Source organism: Colobus angolensis, unplaced genomic scaffold (assembly GCF_000951035.1).
Source record: "Colobus angolensis palliatus isolate OR3802 unplaced genomic scaffold, Cang.pa_1.0 Scaffold164, whole genome shotgun sequence".
Lineage (NCBI taxonomy): Eukaryota > Metazoa > Chordata > Mammalia > Primates > Cercopithecidae > Colobus > Colobus angolensis.
In genome coordinates this window covers 1819914-1839307 of record NW_012114755.1, presented here as the reverse complement: position 1 = coordinate 1839307, position 19394 = coordinate 1819914, and the positions used below count along the sequence as shown (strand labels likewise).

Genomic DNA, 19394 nt, shown 5'->3' with positions numbered 1-19394 from the left:
TTTTTTTGTATTTTTAGTGGAGATGGGGTTTCACCGTGTTAGCCAGGATGGTCTCAATCTCCTGATCTCATGACCCGCCCGCCTCGGCCTCCCAAAGTGCTGGGATTACAGGCGTGAGCCACTGCGCCCGGCTGGTTTTGTCTTCTAAAAAATCTTAAGTTTGGCAACTTTGGCTTAAGTCCAAAAAATCTTAAGTCTAAAAAATCTTAAGTTTGGCAACTTTGACCTAAGTCCAGTTCAGTGGTTTTCAAACTGTGTTCCAAAGAGATGCCTCTGGGATATAGGCGAAGTGGAGTGGTGGGTCCTGGCCCTCTTAAACTTAGTTCCACCAGAGCATGCTGCTTTTTATATATCGGGTTCCAGGTACAAATTCATGGGGAGAAATTGTTCCACTCCTTTAAAACGTTTGAAAATCACAAGTCTGGATATTGGTTTGTATGGAGTCAATACTCGCTGCAAAGCATACTTCATTCAAACCACTGTTTTTTGTTTGTTTTTAGGACTTGGTCTTCAAACGGACGAAAGGTGTATTTTTTATCTCTCCTTTCCCTTTCCCCATTTTACTGACGCTAAAAGGGGAGTTTAGGAGTCATTTGGGGCCAGGCACTGTGGCTCATGCCTATAATTCTAGCGCTTTGGGAGGACTAGGCAGGAGAATCGCTTGAGCCCAGGAATTCGAGGTTACAGTGAGCTATTATCACGCCACTGCATTCCAGCCAGGACGACAGAGCAAGACCGTGTCTCTACAAAAAAAAAGTCACCTCCTTATTCAATTTGGCCTTTAAGAACATTGGGGGATTTACAAAATAATTATGTATATATCCAGGTACTCATGGTCTATTTTTCATCATTTCACCACAATCAAATGACCAAAACTAGGAATGTGTGGACTGGCCCATGTGTCAAGAAGGTTTTTAAGAGAGGTAAGATTGACAGGTGGAAGCAAAAGGTGTGCAGACACCAAGGTGAGAGCTTTTCTCTTACAGAATCCCAGACTCAACAGCACATTTCCTGACGGGAAGGGCTTCTCTGTCTGGGAGAGGCCTCCACTTCATTCTCATAAGCCAAATCTGATCCTGGCTTTGGGTAAACCTGCTCTCAGTGGAAGAGGAGGCTTCCTTTAGACAAGTAGATTAGGGGTCGCCTCTTCCTCGCCTCGGGATAAGGGCAAACAAGACGGTAGGCTTGGGCATTGGGAAGACGCCGACAGCGACGCTGGGAACAGGGGTAGAATCCACGCCGTCCTGCGGCCCCCAGGCCTGTCAGCTCCTCACCCGCCCACCAACCCGCCCGTCCGCATTCTTCGGTCTAAACTTACCAGGTGGAAGCTACAACTCCAGACAGGAAGTAACTAACTGGGTTGGATCCGGTCGAGTTCCGCTGCGCTTCTTAGAGCCGCTGCTGGGAAGAGGCTGAAACCCAGTGGCCGCAGGAGTTGCCACCGCCTCTGTGACTGGGGGGTCTCGGCTCCATCGCTGGCTGCGAGAGTCCGAGGGCACGTGATCGGAAGTAGCAAGGCGGGCCCTAGGCACGTGACGCAAGAGCGCGGCCGCCATGACACCTTCCGCTAGTTCCCTCCCTCCCCCACGGTTTCCCGCCTGTTTCGTTTCCTCTCTCCGGTCTCGGGCGGCGAAGGGTCCTGGGATCCTGGCTGGCCCAACCATTTGGCCTAGAGCTCCTCTGGTTCCAGTCGGCGCCGTGTCTTCTGCCCGCAACGGCCCTCCAGCTACAGGCCGTAGAGAGCGTAATCGCAACCGCGACCTGAGGGGGAGGGACCACGCGCAAGCAGGGGGCGTGACTCGTCACGTGATGAGGAAGTGCCGTTAGTAGCGTTGTCTCCGGTCCGCGGCTCTCCTGGATGACGTCAGCAAGGAAGGGGCGGAACGGGAGGTGAGACTGAAGTGCATGTTCTGCTGTTAGTGCGCGGTGAGTTCCCCGGCGCTAAGTCGGAAGCCAAGATCCGATCCACTGAGAGCTGGGAGGTACTGGCCTGGATGTGGTGGAGCTGGGTTGGGACCTCCCAGCTGCTGGTCTGTGAGCCTGGCTTTGAAAATTGGTTACTGGGTCTCCTCTCAAGAGATCTCAAGATATTAAAGTTACTGCTGTTAAAAAGGTAGTAGTTCCACTAGGCAAGGAACTTTTTGTGGGCAGGGATTGTATTTTGTTCATCCTTGTGTCTCTAGCGGTGTGTTCAGGTCCTGGAACATAGAAGGCACTCGAATGTTGAATGAATGAATGTATGAATGAGTCAGTCGCCATTTGTCTGTCTGAGGCAGAGAGTTGTTTTCTGATCATTTCTTCTTAGATAGAAAGATCCCATTGTGAAAATGAGACAGTCGGCAACTTCTCCTTCTCATTTCTTCAATTTTTGCTCTCGTATTTCTTTCTCCTCTTTTCTTCCACGCACCTACTGGGGCAAAACAGAACATACTTGCATTTGATGTGTGAGCAACAAACACTGAACTATTTTACGATAATGGAAAGATAATGAGATTTGGATTCAGGAGACGTGTATTCTAATCTCAGATATACCATTTATGAGTCCTGTGGTCCTTGGGCAAGCCAGTCTTCCAAAAGTTGTTTCATTTACTTTGGTTAAGCATTTGTCGTCAACTTCAATGTTCTTAGTTTTTGGTAGAGTCACTTCATAGAAGTAACATTTAAACTCAGCTTTGCAGAAGGATAGGGTTTTGGTAAATGCGGGAAGATTCCATAAACATCATGTATTAAAACTATGGAGGCACAGCAAGTTTATAGAATGAAAGGGAAAAAAAAGACTTGAATCCAATGTAGTTGGAGAATAGGAGAGAGGTTAAGATGGGAAATGAGACTGGGAAAAGAAGTAGGGAGGAGATAAGATTTTCAAGAAATAGAGCTATTGAAGGCTTGTACAGTATTAAGTACATACTTTTAAAACTTTATTGTGGAAAATTTCAAACGTAGACAAAAGTAGGATAATAAAATGAACCCTCATGTACACTTAACGCAACTTGTGCAATTATCAGCATTCTGCTGTTCCTGTTTATACTGTTTGTACATTTCTAGGTACTTTTTGTATCCATTGTTGCATTTGATTAATAGCAGCTTTCAATTTGAGCTCAGTTCTACTATATGTAGCTACTGGCTAAGAAGATTTTATTTATGTAAACAATTTCTTTGGGTTTTAGTCGACCACTTGCTCTGTTGAATCAACGGTGTAACATGGCCACTTAAACACAACTAATACTATTTTAGGTTGTAATATAGAAACTTAGTGTCTAGATCCAGGAAGTTAGTGTTTCTACTCTATTCTGGGCTCATCCAACTGCTTAAGGAGTATTATGCTCAGCACTAGGCACCTCATTTTTAGACAAACTAAAGTGCCTCTGTAGAAGGTTGACTGGAACAGAGGGCTGGAAAAGGTCGTGTCAGGAGTGATGGAGGAACTGGGAATGTTAAATTTTTAGAAGACCTGGTAAGACTTTTCAAATACAGAAGGATTGTTTTGGAAAGAGACAGCTCATTCCCTTCAACTGTAGAAGCTACATACAATTAGGAATAATGGTAGAGCTCTAAGTGATCAGGCTTCAGCACAGTATTAAAAAGAACCTTATAACAATGAGCCCTGTGGAGGACTGGAGTTGGCAGCTTCATGAGAGTGAGTGATTTCTTTCCATTGCTGAAAATGTTCGGGGACCTAGGGCAAAACTAATTTCTGAATTAGGTGGACATGTTCACTGAATTACCTATGAATCTGTTTCCATCTTGAGAATTCTAGGAAATAGGGCTCATGTGGGATCTTGAAAGCTGGATACGTTTGGATAAGAAGATCTGGAGGGGAAGCAGTCATTTCAGGGAGAGTAAACATAAATGCATAAAGTTAGAGTTGGTTTAACACTTCCATCCAGCAGCTTCTCTGAGAATTGGCGTTGCTTATGCTGTTTTTATTGTCCATTCTCATTTCTGTTAAATTCTTTTTTTCTTTTCAGTAGAACTTACTAGGTGTGTCCCCCTCCCCACCCCACTCCCTACCCCCATTATATTATAACTTCCAGGATATTCTCTTTTCACCGAGATTAAGGCAAAATGACCTATCTACTTTGGAGTTTCTTTCAAGATCACACGTAGAGGAGACACTATGATATTATCATTCCTTTCCATCTCTTGGATCCTGTACCATGGTTTTATCTTTTTCTTGTATTTTCAGTCCCTTTCGTTTTAGAGTCTACTTTTAGCTACTACCTAAAAATCTGTTGAAGAGTCTCCCCAATAATAAAGTCCAGAGAGGTTTTCTCCTTTTCTACCAGACTTCTTGAGTAATTGAAATGTTTTATCCTCATTTTCATACCACCCACCCCTTTTCTCAAGTCTTTGTTTTCTAGCGTCTAACCACCTGCAGCCCTTTACAGAAATTATGCGACCTCCCAACACCAAATTCTTCAATTCCTTTCTGTTGCCTGCCAAGTTAAGTTCAGGCTCTTTGGTTTGAAATTCAAAGTGTTTTGTAACTTGGGCCCAAATTATGATTCCAGCTTTATCTTTCATTATTCCATTGCTTGTATCCTATGTTTCAATCAAAGACTAAATTTGTATGCTTCTAGTATATTCTGCATTTTTTTCTTCTCTATATATTTGCATGTTGCTGCCCTACCTGCTACCCTTTCCCTTTTCCTTGAGATAAAAGCGTAATCAGCATTAGTACTACTTTCCTTAGAGAGTTTTCTTCGGTTCGCTTTAATTCAATGTGATCCCTCTGTCCTGTAAAGTTCTAACAAAGCAGTTTGCTTATGTTTCCCTCATAAGACTGTGTGTGTGTGTGTGTGTGTGTGTGTGTGTGTGTGTGTAGTATTTGTCTTTTTCTCTTTATTATAAACTGACTGACTTCTGGAATTGTTTTACTTGTCTTTTTTTACCACTGTGCCTGGTACTTTACTAGGTACTGAATGAAATGAATGAGTGAAAAGAATGAGGGAAGATTTTCTTAGATCAATAATTCTCAAATATTTTGAGTACAGGCATGTGAAAACTTTTTTTTTTTTTTTTTCCTGAACATCATTCTCCTTGCAGAGGTCAAGCTGTATTAGGAACAGTGTTACTAGCAGAAAATCAGATTGTGTTATATGTGTGCAATAAAAAATACTATAGTCTTCGTTTTGCCACTAGAAAGTATGTTCTTTGAGGGTTAGAACTTTATCATATCTAGGACCTAGAATAATGTCTGGCACTTAGGTGGGTGCTCAGTACAAATCTGTTGAATAAATGAGTGATTGAATATATATGTTTCTGGAAAAAAAGTCAAAAACATAAAGCATGAACAAATAACGAGAATGTATAAACAGTTTATGAATTTTTCTGTTGTATTAATTTGCTTTCTAAATTTGGCAGGTAACAAGTGATTGAGAAAAGTTGTAATTTATGGGGAGAATTTTCTTTTCTTTTTTTCTGGAAATTGCTGCAATTGGACATAAAAGTGCATTTGAGAGTAGGTGAACACATAAAAACTCTTGTGTTACTTTACAAAGTCCTCACTGGTTATTTGGCATTTGTTACCTTGCATTCTTATCCCTGTTCTGTCCTATCTAGTCTCTTTTGTTGAAGCTCTTTATTTTTCTTTGTGCTCTATTTCCCTGTACCTTCTCACTTAGTAGATCTGTTCATTCATTCACCTCACTTACTAAGCCCCTGCTAGGTTGGAGAGAGGAGTCTGGTGGCCTATTCCTATTAAGCACTGTTAAATTGTTAGCTGATAACTGTAGGGTTTGCTGATAACACTTAATAAGTTGAGACCTTTATGGAAGATTGCATTTTAATGAAAGACTCCTAAAGACAGAAGATTTACTACTCACAGAAATACAGCAACAGGGTTACTGTTTTGCCTCAGAGGAGACAGGCCAGTTTTCCTAAATCCTACTCTGCCTATTCTGCTTACTCACACTGTTAGATAATAGAGGGGGATAGGATTATGGAGGGCCTTGAGAATCCGTACCTGCTACTCTGGGAGTTTTAGAGTCAGGGAATGACACAATGTAAACGCACTGTGGCATACAATGTTACCTGTATGTGTTTTCTTTCTAAGTACCTGTATAGTGGGGACTTTCTCATGTTTCATTATGTTCCCCACATATTTGTTAAATGCATGTTAAATGAATGGAGGGCTTCTTAAATTATATTTTTTGTGGATTTTATTCAGGTAAGGAATACTGTATCTATCATTCAACAAGTTTCAGCTTTCTGGCTAAATGACTTTTGTGCCAGTGATACCAGAGTCCTACAGCCATGTTCTTGCAGAGTTTGAATCTCTGGATCCATTACTGTCAGCCCTGCGGCTGGACTCCAGTCGTCTAAAGGTGAATTTATTGATCCTTGTATCAGTTTCATTTTCATGTACTCTTTGTTACTGTGCCCCTACCCTCTAGTTCCTTAACGTTTTATGGAATCTTGGGTGTTCTTACCTGTCCTAGTCATACTTTCGTGGGGAGAAAAAAAGAAAATAAACTTTTTATCTGAGGAATGTGAGCCCCTTTAAATTATCAGGCCCAGCCTGGGTGTGGTGGCTCACACCTGTATTTCCAACACTTTGGGAGGCTGAGGTGGGAGGATCGCTTGAGGCAAGGAGTTCAAGACCAGCCTGGCCAACATGGCAAAACTCTGTCTCTACTAAAAATACAAAAATTAGCTGGGCAAGGTGGCATGTGCCTGTAATCCTAGGTATTCGGGAGGCTAAGGCATGAGAATCACTTGAACTCGGGAGGTGGAGGTTGCAGTGAGCCGAGGTCATGCCACTGCACTGTAGCCTGGGCAAAAGAGTGAGACTCTGTCTCAAAAAAAAAAAAAAAAAAATTGTCAGGCCCAGAGAAGCATTGGAGTGAAACAGCAGTCTTTTATCACTGTTTTTTTTTTTTTTTGAGACGGAGTCTCACTCTGTCACCCAGGCTAGAGTGTAATGGCACGATCTTGGCTCACTGTAAGCTCCGCCTCCTGGGTTCTCGCCATTCTCTTGCCTCAGCCTACCGAGTAACTGAAACCACAGGCACCCACCACCATGCCTGGCTAATTTTTTGTATTTTTAGTAGATACAGGGTTTCATCAGGTTAGCCAGGATGGTCTTGATCTCCTGACCTTGTGATCAGCCCGCCTTGGCCTCCCAAAGTGCTGGGATTACAGGTCTTATCACTCTTGTTTGAGCTAATTAATTACCTCTTGAAGCTACTTGCTATGTGGGCACTAGACGAATTGACACCAAGTAGTGATAAAATGCAGTATACCTTATAGTTCAAAAGTGTATAGCCAATCACTAATCAATGTTATTGCTGTAAGCCAATGAGAATTCCTGACAAACAGCCTCTTCTGAGAACTTGAGTTTCTTGTTTTCCAGAGCATTCACCAAGGCAACTTGGAAGTGTGTCCTAGGCTGCAGTCCTCAAACTTGGCCCAGATAAACTCGATGTTAGTTTGGCCTCAACTTCTTCCTCTTAGGTTGACACTTTACATAGAGGTATAATTTTCATAGCTCTTTCTTGATTTATTTTTTGAGCTATCTTTTGAATTCTAATTTACCATCCCTGGAAACCATGATACTGACTTGCTTCATTTTCCTGTTAGTGTTGCTGTCTTCTCTCAGAAGCTAATGTATATGATTGAAAATAAAATGGTATAAATGAGTATATCCCACAAAGACCAAGAGAAAACTGTGCCTTCACCCTCTGAAGGTTTGCTGAAAATCAACTAATACAAGTAAGATTAATAGGAAAAAAGGCATATAAAATCATCTTTTCTTTTTTTTTTTTCTTTTGAAACAGGTTCTCTTTGTTGCCTGTGCCTGAGTGCAGTGGGGAGATCCTAGCTCACTGTAACCTCAAACTTTGGGGTTCAAGTAATCCTCCTGCCTCATCCTCCTGAGTACCTGGGACTAAACATACTCGACACCATGCCAGGCTAATTTTAAAAAAGTTTTTGTAGAGATGGGGTCTTGCTGTGTTGCCCAGGCTGGAGTACAGTGGTGAGACCATAGCTCATGATAGCATCTAACTCCTGGCCACAAGCAATCCTGTGCCTTGGCCTTTGGCCTCCCCAAAGCACTGGGGTAACAGGAGTGAGCCACCATGCCTGGCTATATGTACCCTCTTTCATAGGGAAGTGGGGATATGGAGAATGTAGGTGATTGTTTTGAGTAGCAATAAATCATTAGGGAGAATGAATAGACCTAGCAAGTGGGAGGCAGACATGGGAAGGTGAGGGATGGAGCTGCATAGGAACAATCAGGTAAAATCCCCCAGATGAACTCTTGGAGCTGCCTTCAGAAGAATAAATGAAAAGTCTGTCTGGGCATGATGATCACTCCCAGTCTCTTCTCTAGTGGTTGATCTTTCCTGGTAATTTGATGAGATCCCTAGGGAAAGCGTTTAGGACAATTGCATTTCTTTTGGAAGGAAGCTTTCTCTCTCTTTCTTTCTTTCTGTCTTTCTTTCCTTTCTTTCTTTCTTTTTTGAGATAGAATCTCACTCCCTTGCCCAGACTGGAGTGCAGTGGCGCGATCTTGGCTCACTGCAACCTCTACTTCCTGGGTTCAAGTGAGTCTTGTGCTGCAGCCTCCCGAGTAGCGGGGATTACAGGCACCTGCTGCCATGCCTGGCTAATTTTTGTATTTTTAGTAGAGATGGAGTTTCACCATGTTGGCCAGGCTCGTCTCAAACTCCTGGCCTCAGACAATCCTCCTGCCTCCTCCCAAAGTGCTGGGATTACAGGCATGAGCCACTGAGCCTGTGCCTTTTGGAAAGAGACTTTCTTGGTCAGATAAGGAAATTCCTATGGAGAGAGTCCCTCTCTGTGCTTGGTGGAGAGGTGGAAACGAGGCAAGGTTAAAGGGACTTTGATTTTGAGGCAACTTCTGAGAACTGTCAGCATGTCAAAGCTCCATATTTTGGGGTATTGGTTGCTGAGCCCCAATAACCCCGTTACATTTTGAATAACATGAATCATTGCAGTTATACTACGGTCATTCCAAAACAGGGAGTCTGGTGTAACCCTCATTTTAGGGAGCAAAGCAAAAGTTAGTTCACCCTGGGCAGAATGTTGACCTAAGAGGAAGAAGCTGAGGCAAGTGCCCTGGCTTGGTGGTTCACACCTGTAATCACAGTAATTTAGGAGGCAGAAGTGGGAGGATTGCTTGAGCTCAGGAGTTTGAGACCAGCTTGGGCAACATGGCAAAATCCCGTCTTTACAAAAAATACAAAAATTAGCTGGACATGGTGGTGGGCACCTGTGGTCCCAGCTACTCAGAAGACTGAGTTGGGAGGATTGCTTGAGCCAGGGAGGTTAAGCCTACAGTGAGCTGTGATCACTGCATTACATTCCAGCTTGGGTGACACAGCAAGACCCTATCTCAAAAGGAATAAAAAAAAACCCAAAAAATAAAACAGAGACAAAGGCAAAAATAATATAAGCAGACAGTTTATTAGGGCCAAGCTTGAAGATTACAATGTGGGAACATAGATAAAAGTTGTTTTAAATATACACTTTAATTAGCAGCAGTTACAAGTGGATTTTTTTTTTTTTTGAGATGGAGTCGTGCTCTGTTGCCCAGGATGGAGTACAGTGGCACCATCTCAGCTCTCTGCAAACTCTGCCTCCTGGTTTCAAGTGATTCTCATGCCTCAGCCACCAGAGAGGCTAGGATTACAGGTGTGTACCACCATGCCTGACTAATTTTTGAATTTTTAGTGGAGACAGGGTTTTGCCATATTGGCCAGGCTGTTCTTGAACACCTGGCCTCAAGTAATACGCCCGCCTCAGCCTCCCAACGTGCTGGGTGGATTTTTTTTTGAAACGGATGGTGGGGCAAGGGGTGGTGCGGTCTTACTGTGTTGCCCAAGCTGGAGTACAGTGGCTATTCACAGTCATCATAGCTGAGTCATAGCACACTGCAGTGCACTGTAGCCTTGAACTGGCGTCAGGCAGTCTTCTTGCCTCAGCCTCTCAAGTAACTGGGACTACAGGCGTGCACCACACTACATGGCCCGACTAATTTTTGTAAATTTCTTAGAGATAGGGTTTCATTATGTTGCTGTGGCTGGTCTCAAACTCCTGGGCTCAGGCAGTCCTTCAGCCTTGGCCTCCCAAAGTGCTGGAATTACAGGCATGAGCTACCGCACCAGGCCTTTTTTTTGAAATGGAGTCTAGCTCTGTCTCCAGGCTAGAGTTCAGTGGCGCAATCTTGGCTCACTGCAACCTCCGTCTCCTGGGTTCAGGTGATTCTACTGTGTCAGCCTCCCAAGTAGCTGGGATTACAGGTGTACACTGCCACATCCAGCTAATTTTTGTATTTTTAGTAGAGATGGGGTTTCACCTTGTTGGCCAGGATGGTCTCGATCTCCTAACCTCGTGATCCTCCTACCTCGGCCTCCCAAAGTGCTGAGATTACAGGCGTGAGCTGCTGTGCCTGGTCTGGTTTTCTTAAAAATAAAAAATTTTAAATTAGGGCTGGGGTCTTATTCTGTTGCTCAGGCTGGTCTCGAACTTCTGACCTCCCAAAGTGTTGGGATTATAGGCGTGAGCCACCTTGTCCAGCCCAAGTGGATGTTTAAAGGAAAAGGAGGCAGATTCTGAGTTGTTTACCAATAACATGTTAAAATAACAAAAACTATTGATTGGCTATACACTGTTCTTAGTATCACAGATTTCAGTGACATGAAGTTAACAGGCGAGACAGCTAGTCAGTGACAAAATGACTTTAAACAATTGTCCCCAGGCATGGGTGCCGAGAGTGGGGGCATGACTGATATCTCATATTCATTTCTGTCTGGACCTGCATACTTCACATAGTTCAAACTGCCCTGAGCTATTTTTCTTTTCTGAATAGCTATGTGTTTTGATTGTCCTTGGAATTCAAAGAACTATGTACTTCCTTCAATCTCTGAGTTATTTTGATTAAACTCAGGAATGATGTGGTAAAAAACAAAGTTTCATAACCAGTACCAAAATAATTTCATTTTTATACTTTTGCTACTGCCCTAAAGGAAATACTAGCATCTGAGGAAAGGGAAAAATAGGAAGTGATAGACAAAATAATATGAGTAACAGTTTTGAGGCTTGACATCAGACATTTTTTCAGCTGCAAGTTACAGTATGGTGTAACATATTAATAGGAGCTTAAGTGGTAAAGATGTTTATAATCTCATAGGAGGTTAGTGTTCTGGGTTTAGTGTAGTGGCCCAATGATATAACTGGCTCCCATTTTTCCTCTTCTACCATTGTACATATGTTAGCTTTTAGTTGCATTTGCAATATGTGTCCTGTCTCCAGTCTTACTATTCTCATTAACATCTCAAGAAAGTAGGGGCAAAGGGCAAAGGCTTTCTACAGGCTCTGCCTCTTACCTGGAAAGGTAAAGCTTCCCTTCCTGAGAAGCCTTCAGCTGTGTTGGTCATATTAGCTAGAATTGAGTTACATGGCAACGCTTGGCAACTAGGGAACTGGGAAGGTGAATATTTAGGTTTTCCAACTTCTGTAGTGAAAAGCAGCAAAATTGAAGAGGATTGGGAATGTCTCTTAGTCAACCAACTAACAACTTTGCCACAGGGTATTGGGCACAGCATGGCCACTGCATTCTCTGATGAAGTCTCACCTACCCTAAGACTTGCGGATGTTTTGTGGTGTTTGTACAGATTAGAAGTGATGTAAATGAATGAATGTTTAACATGGTTGCTTTATCTTCTGGTAACTTCCTTGGTCTTCCATTGTTATAGTTAGCATTGGAATGACCTAGCCAAATTACACAAAATATGAACAGTCTAACAGCCAGCTTTTGCCAAAGGAAAATTACTCACATGGTGGAGCCTATTCAGCCTTTGTGAGATTCATTTAGAAGTTTAAAAACAAAATGTTCTTTCTTCAGTATTTTTTACTATTCTAGAATTAGAGAGTAAGTGTCATGTTGTGTCCATTTGGGCAGAGGGTAAAGTGAGGGAAGGAGCCTGATGCATAAATCCTCAGTATTTATTTTCAGTGGATAGTCTATTTGGTTAAGTTGCTGTGATCATCTCACACTTCTCTTTACATGTTTTTAGTGCACGAGCATAGCTGTGTCTCGGAAATGGTTGGCTTTGGGCAGTTCAGGAGGAGGACTCCATCTCATTCAGAAAGAAGGTTGGAAGCACAGGCTTTTTCTTTCACACAGGGTAAGATTAAGGACAGCTCTGTCATATACCATTTGGAGTCTCTTTCATAAATGCAAATTTCTCCAATATAAATAATCATTTGGAATAAAAGAATGTAAAACTTGCCCTGGTGCAGTGGCTCACGCCTGTAATCCCAGCATTTTGGGAGGCCAAGGCGGGTGGATTACCTGAGGTCAGGAGTTGGAGACCAGCCTGGCCAACATGGTGAAACCCTGTCTCTGCTAAAAATACAAAAATTAGCTGGGCGTGTTGGTGGGCACCTGTAAGCCCAGCTACTTGGGAGGCGGAGGCCAGAGAATTGCTTGAACCCAGAAAGTGGAGGTTGCAGTGAGCCGAGACTGCATCAGTGCACCCCAGCCTGGGCAACAGAGCGAGACTCAGTCTCAAAAAAAAAAAATAAATAAAAAAATAATAATAATGTAAAACTTGAGATTTAAAAAATATTTTTTCTTTTGTACTCTAGGAAGGTGCAATTTCTCAAGTTGCCTGTTGTTTACATGATGATGATTATGTTGCTGTAGCTACCAGGTAAGAATCTGCTCTAAAACTGTCTGTCCTTTTTCAAATGCATTTCAATTTGACACATTTAATTATTTTATTTAATGTGTTTGTTAGGGTAACCAACCATCCTGGTTTGCCTAGGATTGTCCTAGTTTTAACGCTGAAATTCCTGTGTCTTGGGAAATCTCTCAGTACCCAGCAAACGAGAACGGATAGCTGGTCATCCGAGTGTTTGTAGAAAATGCTAATTTGAGGTTACAACATTTCAAAGGCCTTAAAAGAGAAAGGGAACAGAGATAATTTAGATCATTTAACTTCTCCTATTAAACTGGTTTGGTGACTAAAACAAGGAAATTAATATCTTGACTTTTTATAATACTTCCTCTTTTCTGAAGAATAAGAGTTGCATATGTATTTAATATAGTTGATACTGTGATGCAATTAAATTGTACCTTGTTCATCATTGCCAAAAGTTTGCCTCTGTGACTCAATTCTTGCAGTCAAGGTCTTGTAGTTGTTTGGGAATTAAATCAAGAGCGTCGTGGGAAACCAGAACAAATTTATGTGTCTTCAGAACACAGAGGCCGAAGAGTCACAGCTCTCTGTTGGGATACAGCTATTCTTAGAGTTTTTGTAGGTGATCATACCGGGAAGGTTTCTGCCATCAAACTCAGTACTTCTAAACAAGCAAAGGTGAGAAGCAGTCCCATTCTTTGTGTATGTAGTGAGATACAAGGTGTTGTCTTATAAAACTTCCAATTAAAGGTTGTGATTTTTATCTACTGTATTTCTTGGGAGACTAATCCAGAGTCCAGACTTGGAGATTTTGAGGAGACCTGTTTTTATATAGTACATATAGTAGCCTGTTATAGCTCAATGCTGTTACAGAATGGCTTTTGTGAGCTAACCTCAGTACTTTGCACATTTTCTATTGCAGTTCTTCCTGATTCACCTGCATGGCTCATTTAAAGCATTCTTTAGTATAAGGCTATGAAAGAAAAGAAATTATTTATTATTGGTGTGAATAAAATGACAGACATAGAAATGACACCAATTGCTCAGGCTCCTGATCTTCTCCGCTTCTTGTGTAGAAGAAACTCATAGGTCTAGGAATATTTTTTTATCAGGATGGATATAATTTATTTTGAATGGAATCTTGAAGACCCCTTCGGGGTTTGCTCTGCTCTGCAGGTTCTCAGGCTTCCTGCTGCAGTTATTTCTGAGTAGAAGCATTCAGTTTACTCTAACAGAATGCTCCAGTCTGTCATTAAGACAGAGTAGACCAGCTTCTCATTGTCCTGCTCCTCCAAGGCCATTACAGCAGAAGTAGAGGGATTTGTCTCGCATTGGCTTATTTCTGTTTAGGATCCTGGCAGAAAAGAAGGGCTCTAACTACTATTGGCTAAATTAATTTTATTTTATATTTTATTTTGTTTTATTTTGAGACGGGTTCTTGTTCTGTCACTCAGGCTGAAGTACAGTGGTGAGATCATGGTTCACTGCACTCTTGATCACCCGGACTGAAGCAATCCTCCCACCCCAAACCTCCTGAGTAGCTGGGACTACTGGCATGTACCACCACGCCTGGCTAATTTTTAAAAATTTTTTGTAGGGACAGGGTTTTGCCATGTTGCCCAGGCTGGTCTCAAACTCCTGGGCTCAAGCGATCCACTCACCTTGCCCTCCCAAAATGTTGGGATTACAGGCATGAGCCACTGCACCTGGCTATTGGCTCAATTACTTTATTTTAATGAACACATCAGAATATTTTTCTGGTTTTTGCCATCATGACCTATCAAAGTTATCAATTGATTCTTAATATATTTTGGATCTAAAATATAGAAACCCTATACATAGTAAACGTACTTTGTCTTTTTCTCAAAGGGAGAAGTACTATCTACAGGTGAAAAATTCTCTCACATACTCCAGAACTTTAGTTAGTTAGAGACAAGTTCTTCCTCTGTTGCCCAGGCTGGAATATAGTAGCACGATCAAAGCTCACTGCAGCCTCAAGCTCCTAGGCTCAAGCAATCCTTCTGCCTCAGCTTCCCGGGTAGCTGGGATTGTAGATCTGTGCTACCACGCCTGACTAACAAGTTCTAAAGCTTGCTTCATCTTTTTCATTCTAACCTCTAAGATTAGATGATCACAAACAGAGCCTTAAGAATTCCCTTCTGCAGTTAATGTACCAAATTATTTAATACAACTTTTAAGTGAGTGAAACTTTGATATCCTTATAAGCAAATTAAATTTTGGCTTATTTGAAAATTTTATTTTGCTATTCAAGTTATTTTCATTTACAAGGTAAAGAGGAAGAGATCACATGTGTGTGTTATGATTAAATAAACTATTTCTTTCTCACATTCCTTTTAGGCAGCTGCTGCTTTTGTGATGTTTCCTGTTCAGACCATAACAACAGTTGACTCCTGTGTTGTACAGTTAGATTATTTGGATGGAAGGCTACTTATATCTTCACTAACTCGATCCTTCTTGTGTGACACTGAGAGGTATACTGACCATCCATTAGTCATCAGAAATGCAGACTTTTAGAAATGGGAGGAACTTAGAAGTTATCTACCCCAAGCCCCATCAATCAGTTATACAGATTTTTTTTTCTTTTCTTTTCTTTTCTTTTTTGTTTTTTTGAGACAGGGTCTCACTCTGTCACTCAGGCTGAAGTGCAGTGGTGTGATCATGGCTCGCTGCAGCCTTGACCTCCCCAGCTCAAGCGATCCTCCTACCTCACCTCTCAAGTAGCTGGGTCTACAGGCACATGCCACCATGCCCTGCTAATTTTTTGTATTTTGTTCAGAGACTGGGTTTTGTCGTGTTACCCAGGTGGGTCTTGAACTCCTGGGCTCAAGCGATCTTCTGCCTCAGCCTCCCAAAGTGCTTGGATTACAGGCAAGAACCACTGCCCTTGGCTATTACAGATGTTACGAAATCAGTTGTATGCAAGCTGATGTTAGAGAGCAGAGAGGAGGTAGAGGAGTCTAAGACAGTCCAGTGGGTGACTAAGACAAGTATTCCGTGAGCCCGTTGCTGGTGAGGCGTATTCTAAGTGCCATGAGAGAAGGCCAAAGGCCTGTTTTTATATGGGGAAGCAGGAAGGCTTCTTTGAGTTTTGTTGTTTTCAAGATTTGTTTTATTTTAATAGAATTTTACTAAAGGGTGAAATTGGATGAAGAATAAGAGCTTTACGAAGATAAGTATTTCATCAAAATCTCAAGGGTAGATAGAGCCAGAGGTCCAATGAGTGGCAAAGGAGTGCATTAGAGATAGCTGTGAAATACCAGAGCAGAATAGCAGACAGCTGGAAATGAATATTATGCATCACTGTGCCAAAGTTCTCAACCATTCTCACTGCAAGGAAATTTTCACTGGCCATTCTTTTTTTCACTGGACCTGGCAGCTATCATATTTCTCAGGACCATCTCCTTTTAAAAATTTGTCATGGAGAGTTTTGAGCCTACACAAAAGAAGGGAGAATTGTGTAATCAACCCCCGTGTACCTATTTCATAACTAAAGTTGGATGACAGTAGCCTAGAACCTCTTGTAAAAATAACATGTTTAGATGTGCTTACTTTCTGTTAGCTAGAATTCAGTTTTTGGGGACATGGATAGTTTAATAAAATATATACTTATGTTAAAAAATCTTTTTGTTTCAACCTATTTTTCCTCCCAACAAACAGTATATGTATATATTTTTAAAAGCTAGGCCTCCTAGTGACTAGCCAAAGTGATAGATATGACTTTGCTTCATGTAAATTTAGTGTTAAGGATTAACTAAGGTAGCATATGTGAAAATACTCAACTTTGAGCCTGTGACATATTGTTTGAAAAATAATAAAAAGTAAGATTAATGAGGATACAAATGATAATGAATTGATTGCATTTTTCACTCAGCAAACATTTATTATATTCCTCCAGATCCTTAACACTGTATTAGGTACCATAAAATATATAAAATAAGGAAGAAATATATTTTATTTCCCAAATAAGGAATATAAGTAATAAAACCACTACTTACTGTACTGCTCTGTATACATTTCAAAGCACTCTTACACCAATGTTCTTAAAGTAAAGCAAATGTTATATTTTATTCATAAAACAAGTAACTACAGAAGTAGTTATTGAATTATCAGAGGTTATCTAGTAAATTCATGCTAGAGTGTACTAGATCACTCTTCAATAAAAGAGATTGAGTTTATGGAACTCTACAATGTATTGAGTGCTTTCTGTAGGCCTGACACTGTGCTACACACTGGGAATCCAACCAAAGAGGAATAAGAAGTGTCCTTTGCCCTGAAAAGTCATGATTTGCTGTTTAAATAGACATAATTGCCATATATCATATCATAAGTGCTATGAAAGCAAAGCATAGGAAGCATGTAATTCCATATATGGGAATCAGGGAAAGTTTCTGAGGAGGAATGATGAAATCATGGAGAGTAAGTAACAAGAGTTTTTAGAAAGAGACATCTCCCTCATCATCACCTTCCATGTTCCCAGGCAGTGTACTAAGCTCTTTTATGTATCTAACTCACGTAATCCTAAGGGAGCAGAATACTCCAAGGTGCAGAGTTGCAGAAGGACCTGGGTTTTTGGGGAAAAAGTAAGTTTATTGGGTGTTTGTGGTGAGGAAGTGACTTGGAGACAGAGTTAGAGAACTAGATTAGTAGCTTCCATAGAGTGTCCAAAGAACATTTTACAAAGTGACTTTAGAAGCAATTAGTAGGGTTCAAGGATGTACGGAATAGTTTGGTAGCATTCACCTTTTAGATTTGAAAGGGGCCTTTACATTAATTCTGAGCCTCTTATTCTGTGGCTAATAAACTAAGTACTAATATGAAATGATTTGCTTCCTGTCACAGAAATAGCTAATGGCAAATCAGAGCCAGAATCCTATTTTGATCTTTCCATTCTATTGGTTTTTTCAGTATATTGCTAATATGAATGAAGGAGAAGGCATTGTGAGTGGAGTTATTATGCCCATGCTGATTTGTAGTGCCATTGTTTTTGCCTTTTTTAAAATAAGTAAATCTGCTTTCTCTTCCTTTCTGGATGTTAGAGAAAAGTTTTGGAAAATTGGAAACAAGGAAAGAGATGGAGAATACGGAGCTTGTTTCTTTCCTGGAAGATGTTCTGGGGGCCAGCAACCTCTGATATATTGTGCTCGCCCAGGCTCTAGGATGTGGGAAGTGAACTTTGATGGAGAAGTTATAAGTACACATCAGTTCAAGAAACTCCTCTCGTTGCCACCTCTCCCTGTGATTACTCTAAGGTAATGATTTGTATGGCTTGTTAGGATTGTTTGAAGAGCTTATATATAGAGGTTGGGTGAAAATCTCTGATATTCTATAAGTGTTAAAGATTTTATTATACCTGGCCAGGCGCGGTGGCACACGCCTGTAATCCCAGCACTTTGGGAGGCCGAGGCCTGTGGATCACGAGGTCAGGAAATTGAGACCATCCTGGCTAAGGGTGAAACCCCATCTCTACTAAAAATACAAAAAAAAAATTAGCTGGGCGTGGTAGCGCATGCCTGTAGTCCCAGCTACTCAGGAGGCTGAGTCAGGAGAATGACGTGAACCCAGGATGCAGAGCTTGCAGTGAGCCGAGATCATGCCACTGCACTCAGCCTGGGCGACAGAATGAGACTCCGTCTCAAAAAAAAAAAAAAAATGATTTCATTATGTCTTTTCAGAGTGAAGTTGAATTTTTATTAAAAGATTCAGAAAAACCAAAGAAGTCTTTGAGAATTACCTTTCCTATGATTAATGTGAGTTGAATAAGGGCAGATGTAGTTAGGCTGTTGAATTTGTTTTGGAGGCAAAAATTACCCTGTATTAGGAAAAGTATAATTTTATGTTCTAACAGATAGACTCATTAACAGATGTGTTTACTTTCTAGATCAGAACCTCAGTATGATCATACAGTTGGATCCTCTCAATCTTTGTCTTTCCCCAAACTCTTACATCTTAGGTAAGTTTCTACTTTCCTTTGATCTGGGGGGGCAAAAAGAATACTTAGCTTTTAATCTCTGTTTCTTGTTCAGAAGTAGTTAGTTTTTTAAGGTTATTTTTGCACTAAATTATTTTTAGAAAGTTAGGAAATAATTATGTTACATGAAGTGTTCTGTATTTAAAAGGAATGGAAAGATCCTAGAAATATACTTCTCTTTCCAAGCCAATTGGAGAGTTTATAATTGCCAAGAAACTTCTAACAGAGCTAAGATAGCTCTACTAACCTCTTCATAACCTCCCCTACCTGGTGGGATGCTATAATGAAAGCAAGTCCCAGATCAAAATATGCCACACAGATGTATGTTTTTTTAGCAAGCAGGCACAAAAAAAGTTGTAGAACTTGTTCTTGTATGCTTGGTGAAATTTCAGCTCTCTATCCTGTAGGTACTCTGACAAATACTTGCATGAAAGATCTGCTGGAGGCAGTTTCAGCCGTATTCTAAAGTCAGAGTTCAGCCAGCCTTCTAGTTGGATTAGGTGCAAAGTCTAGCACAAAGTGCTGCCCTAAAAGTTGTTAACTGCTGGGCCTGCCAATTCTTACACCTTGTTCTGCAAGAGCGCCAGTGTATGATTTCCAGCCAATATCTTGAACTCTATTTCATCAATAAAAAATTATTTCTGGCCAGGCGTGGTGGCTCACGCCTATAATCCCAGCACTTTGGGAGGCCGAGGCGGGTGGATCATGAGGTCAGGAGATTGAGACCATCCTGG

The 19394-nt window shown here is 41.3% G+C and overlaps 2 protein-coding genes across 6 annotated transcripts in view; one reads left to right on the top strand and one right to left on the bottom strand.

The window, feature by feature from the left end:
• The window catches only part of GTF2H1 (general transcription factor IIH, polypeptide 1, 62kDa), a 46154-nt gene extending 44363 nt beyond the window's left edge, over positions 1-1791 (bottom strand). The window contains exon 1 of one of the 3 annotated variants that reach the window (XM_011937456.1): positions 1319-1791. The gene's annotated coding sequence lies outside the window, so the exon portion shown is untranslated. The remainder of the gene's footprint in view (positions 1-1318) is intronic. The other 2 variants (XM_011937457.1, XM_011937458.1) reach the window with 2 other exon arrangements.
• HPS5 (Hermansky-Pudlak syndrome 5) overlaps positions 1560-19394 on the top strand; it is a 46501-nt gene continuing 28666 nt past the window's right edge. The window contains exons 1-8 of one of the 3 annotated variants that reach the window (XM_011937459.1): positions 1560-2113; positions 6170-6326; positions 12045-12155; positions 12619-12683; positions 13157-13349; positions 15030-15163; positions 17729-17941; positions 18571-18642. In XM_011937459.1, the coding sequence (XP_011792849.1) occupies positions 6219-6326; positions 12045-12155; positions 12619-12683; positions 13157-13349; positions 15030-15163; positions 17729-17941; positions 18571-18642 (896 nt within the window). In that variant the 5' untranslated portion in view covers positions 1560-2113; positions 6170-6218. The remainder of the gene's footprint in view (positions 2114-6169; positions 6327-12044; positions 12156-12618; positions 12684-13156; positions 13350-15029; positions 15164-17728; positions 17942-18570; positions 18643-19394) is intronic. The other 2 variants (XM_011937461.1, XM_011937460.1) reach the window with 2 other exon arrangements.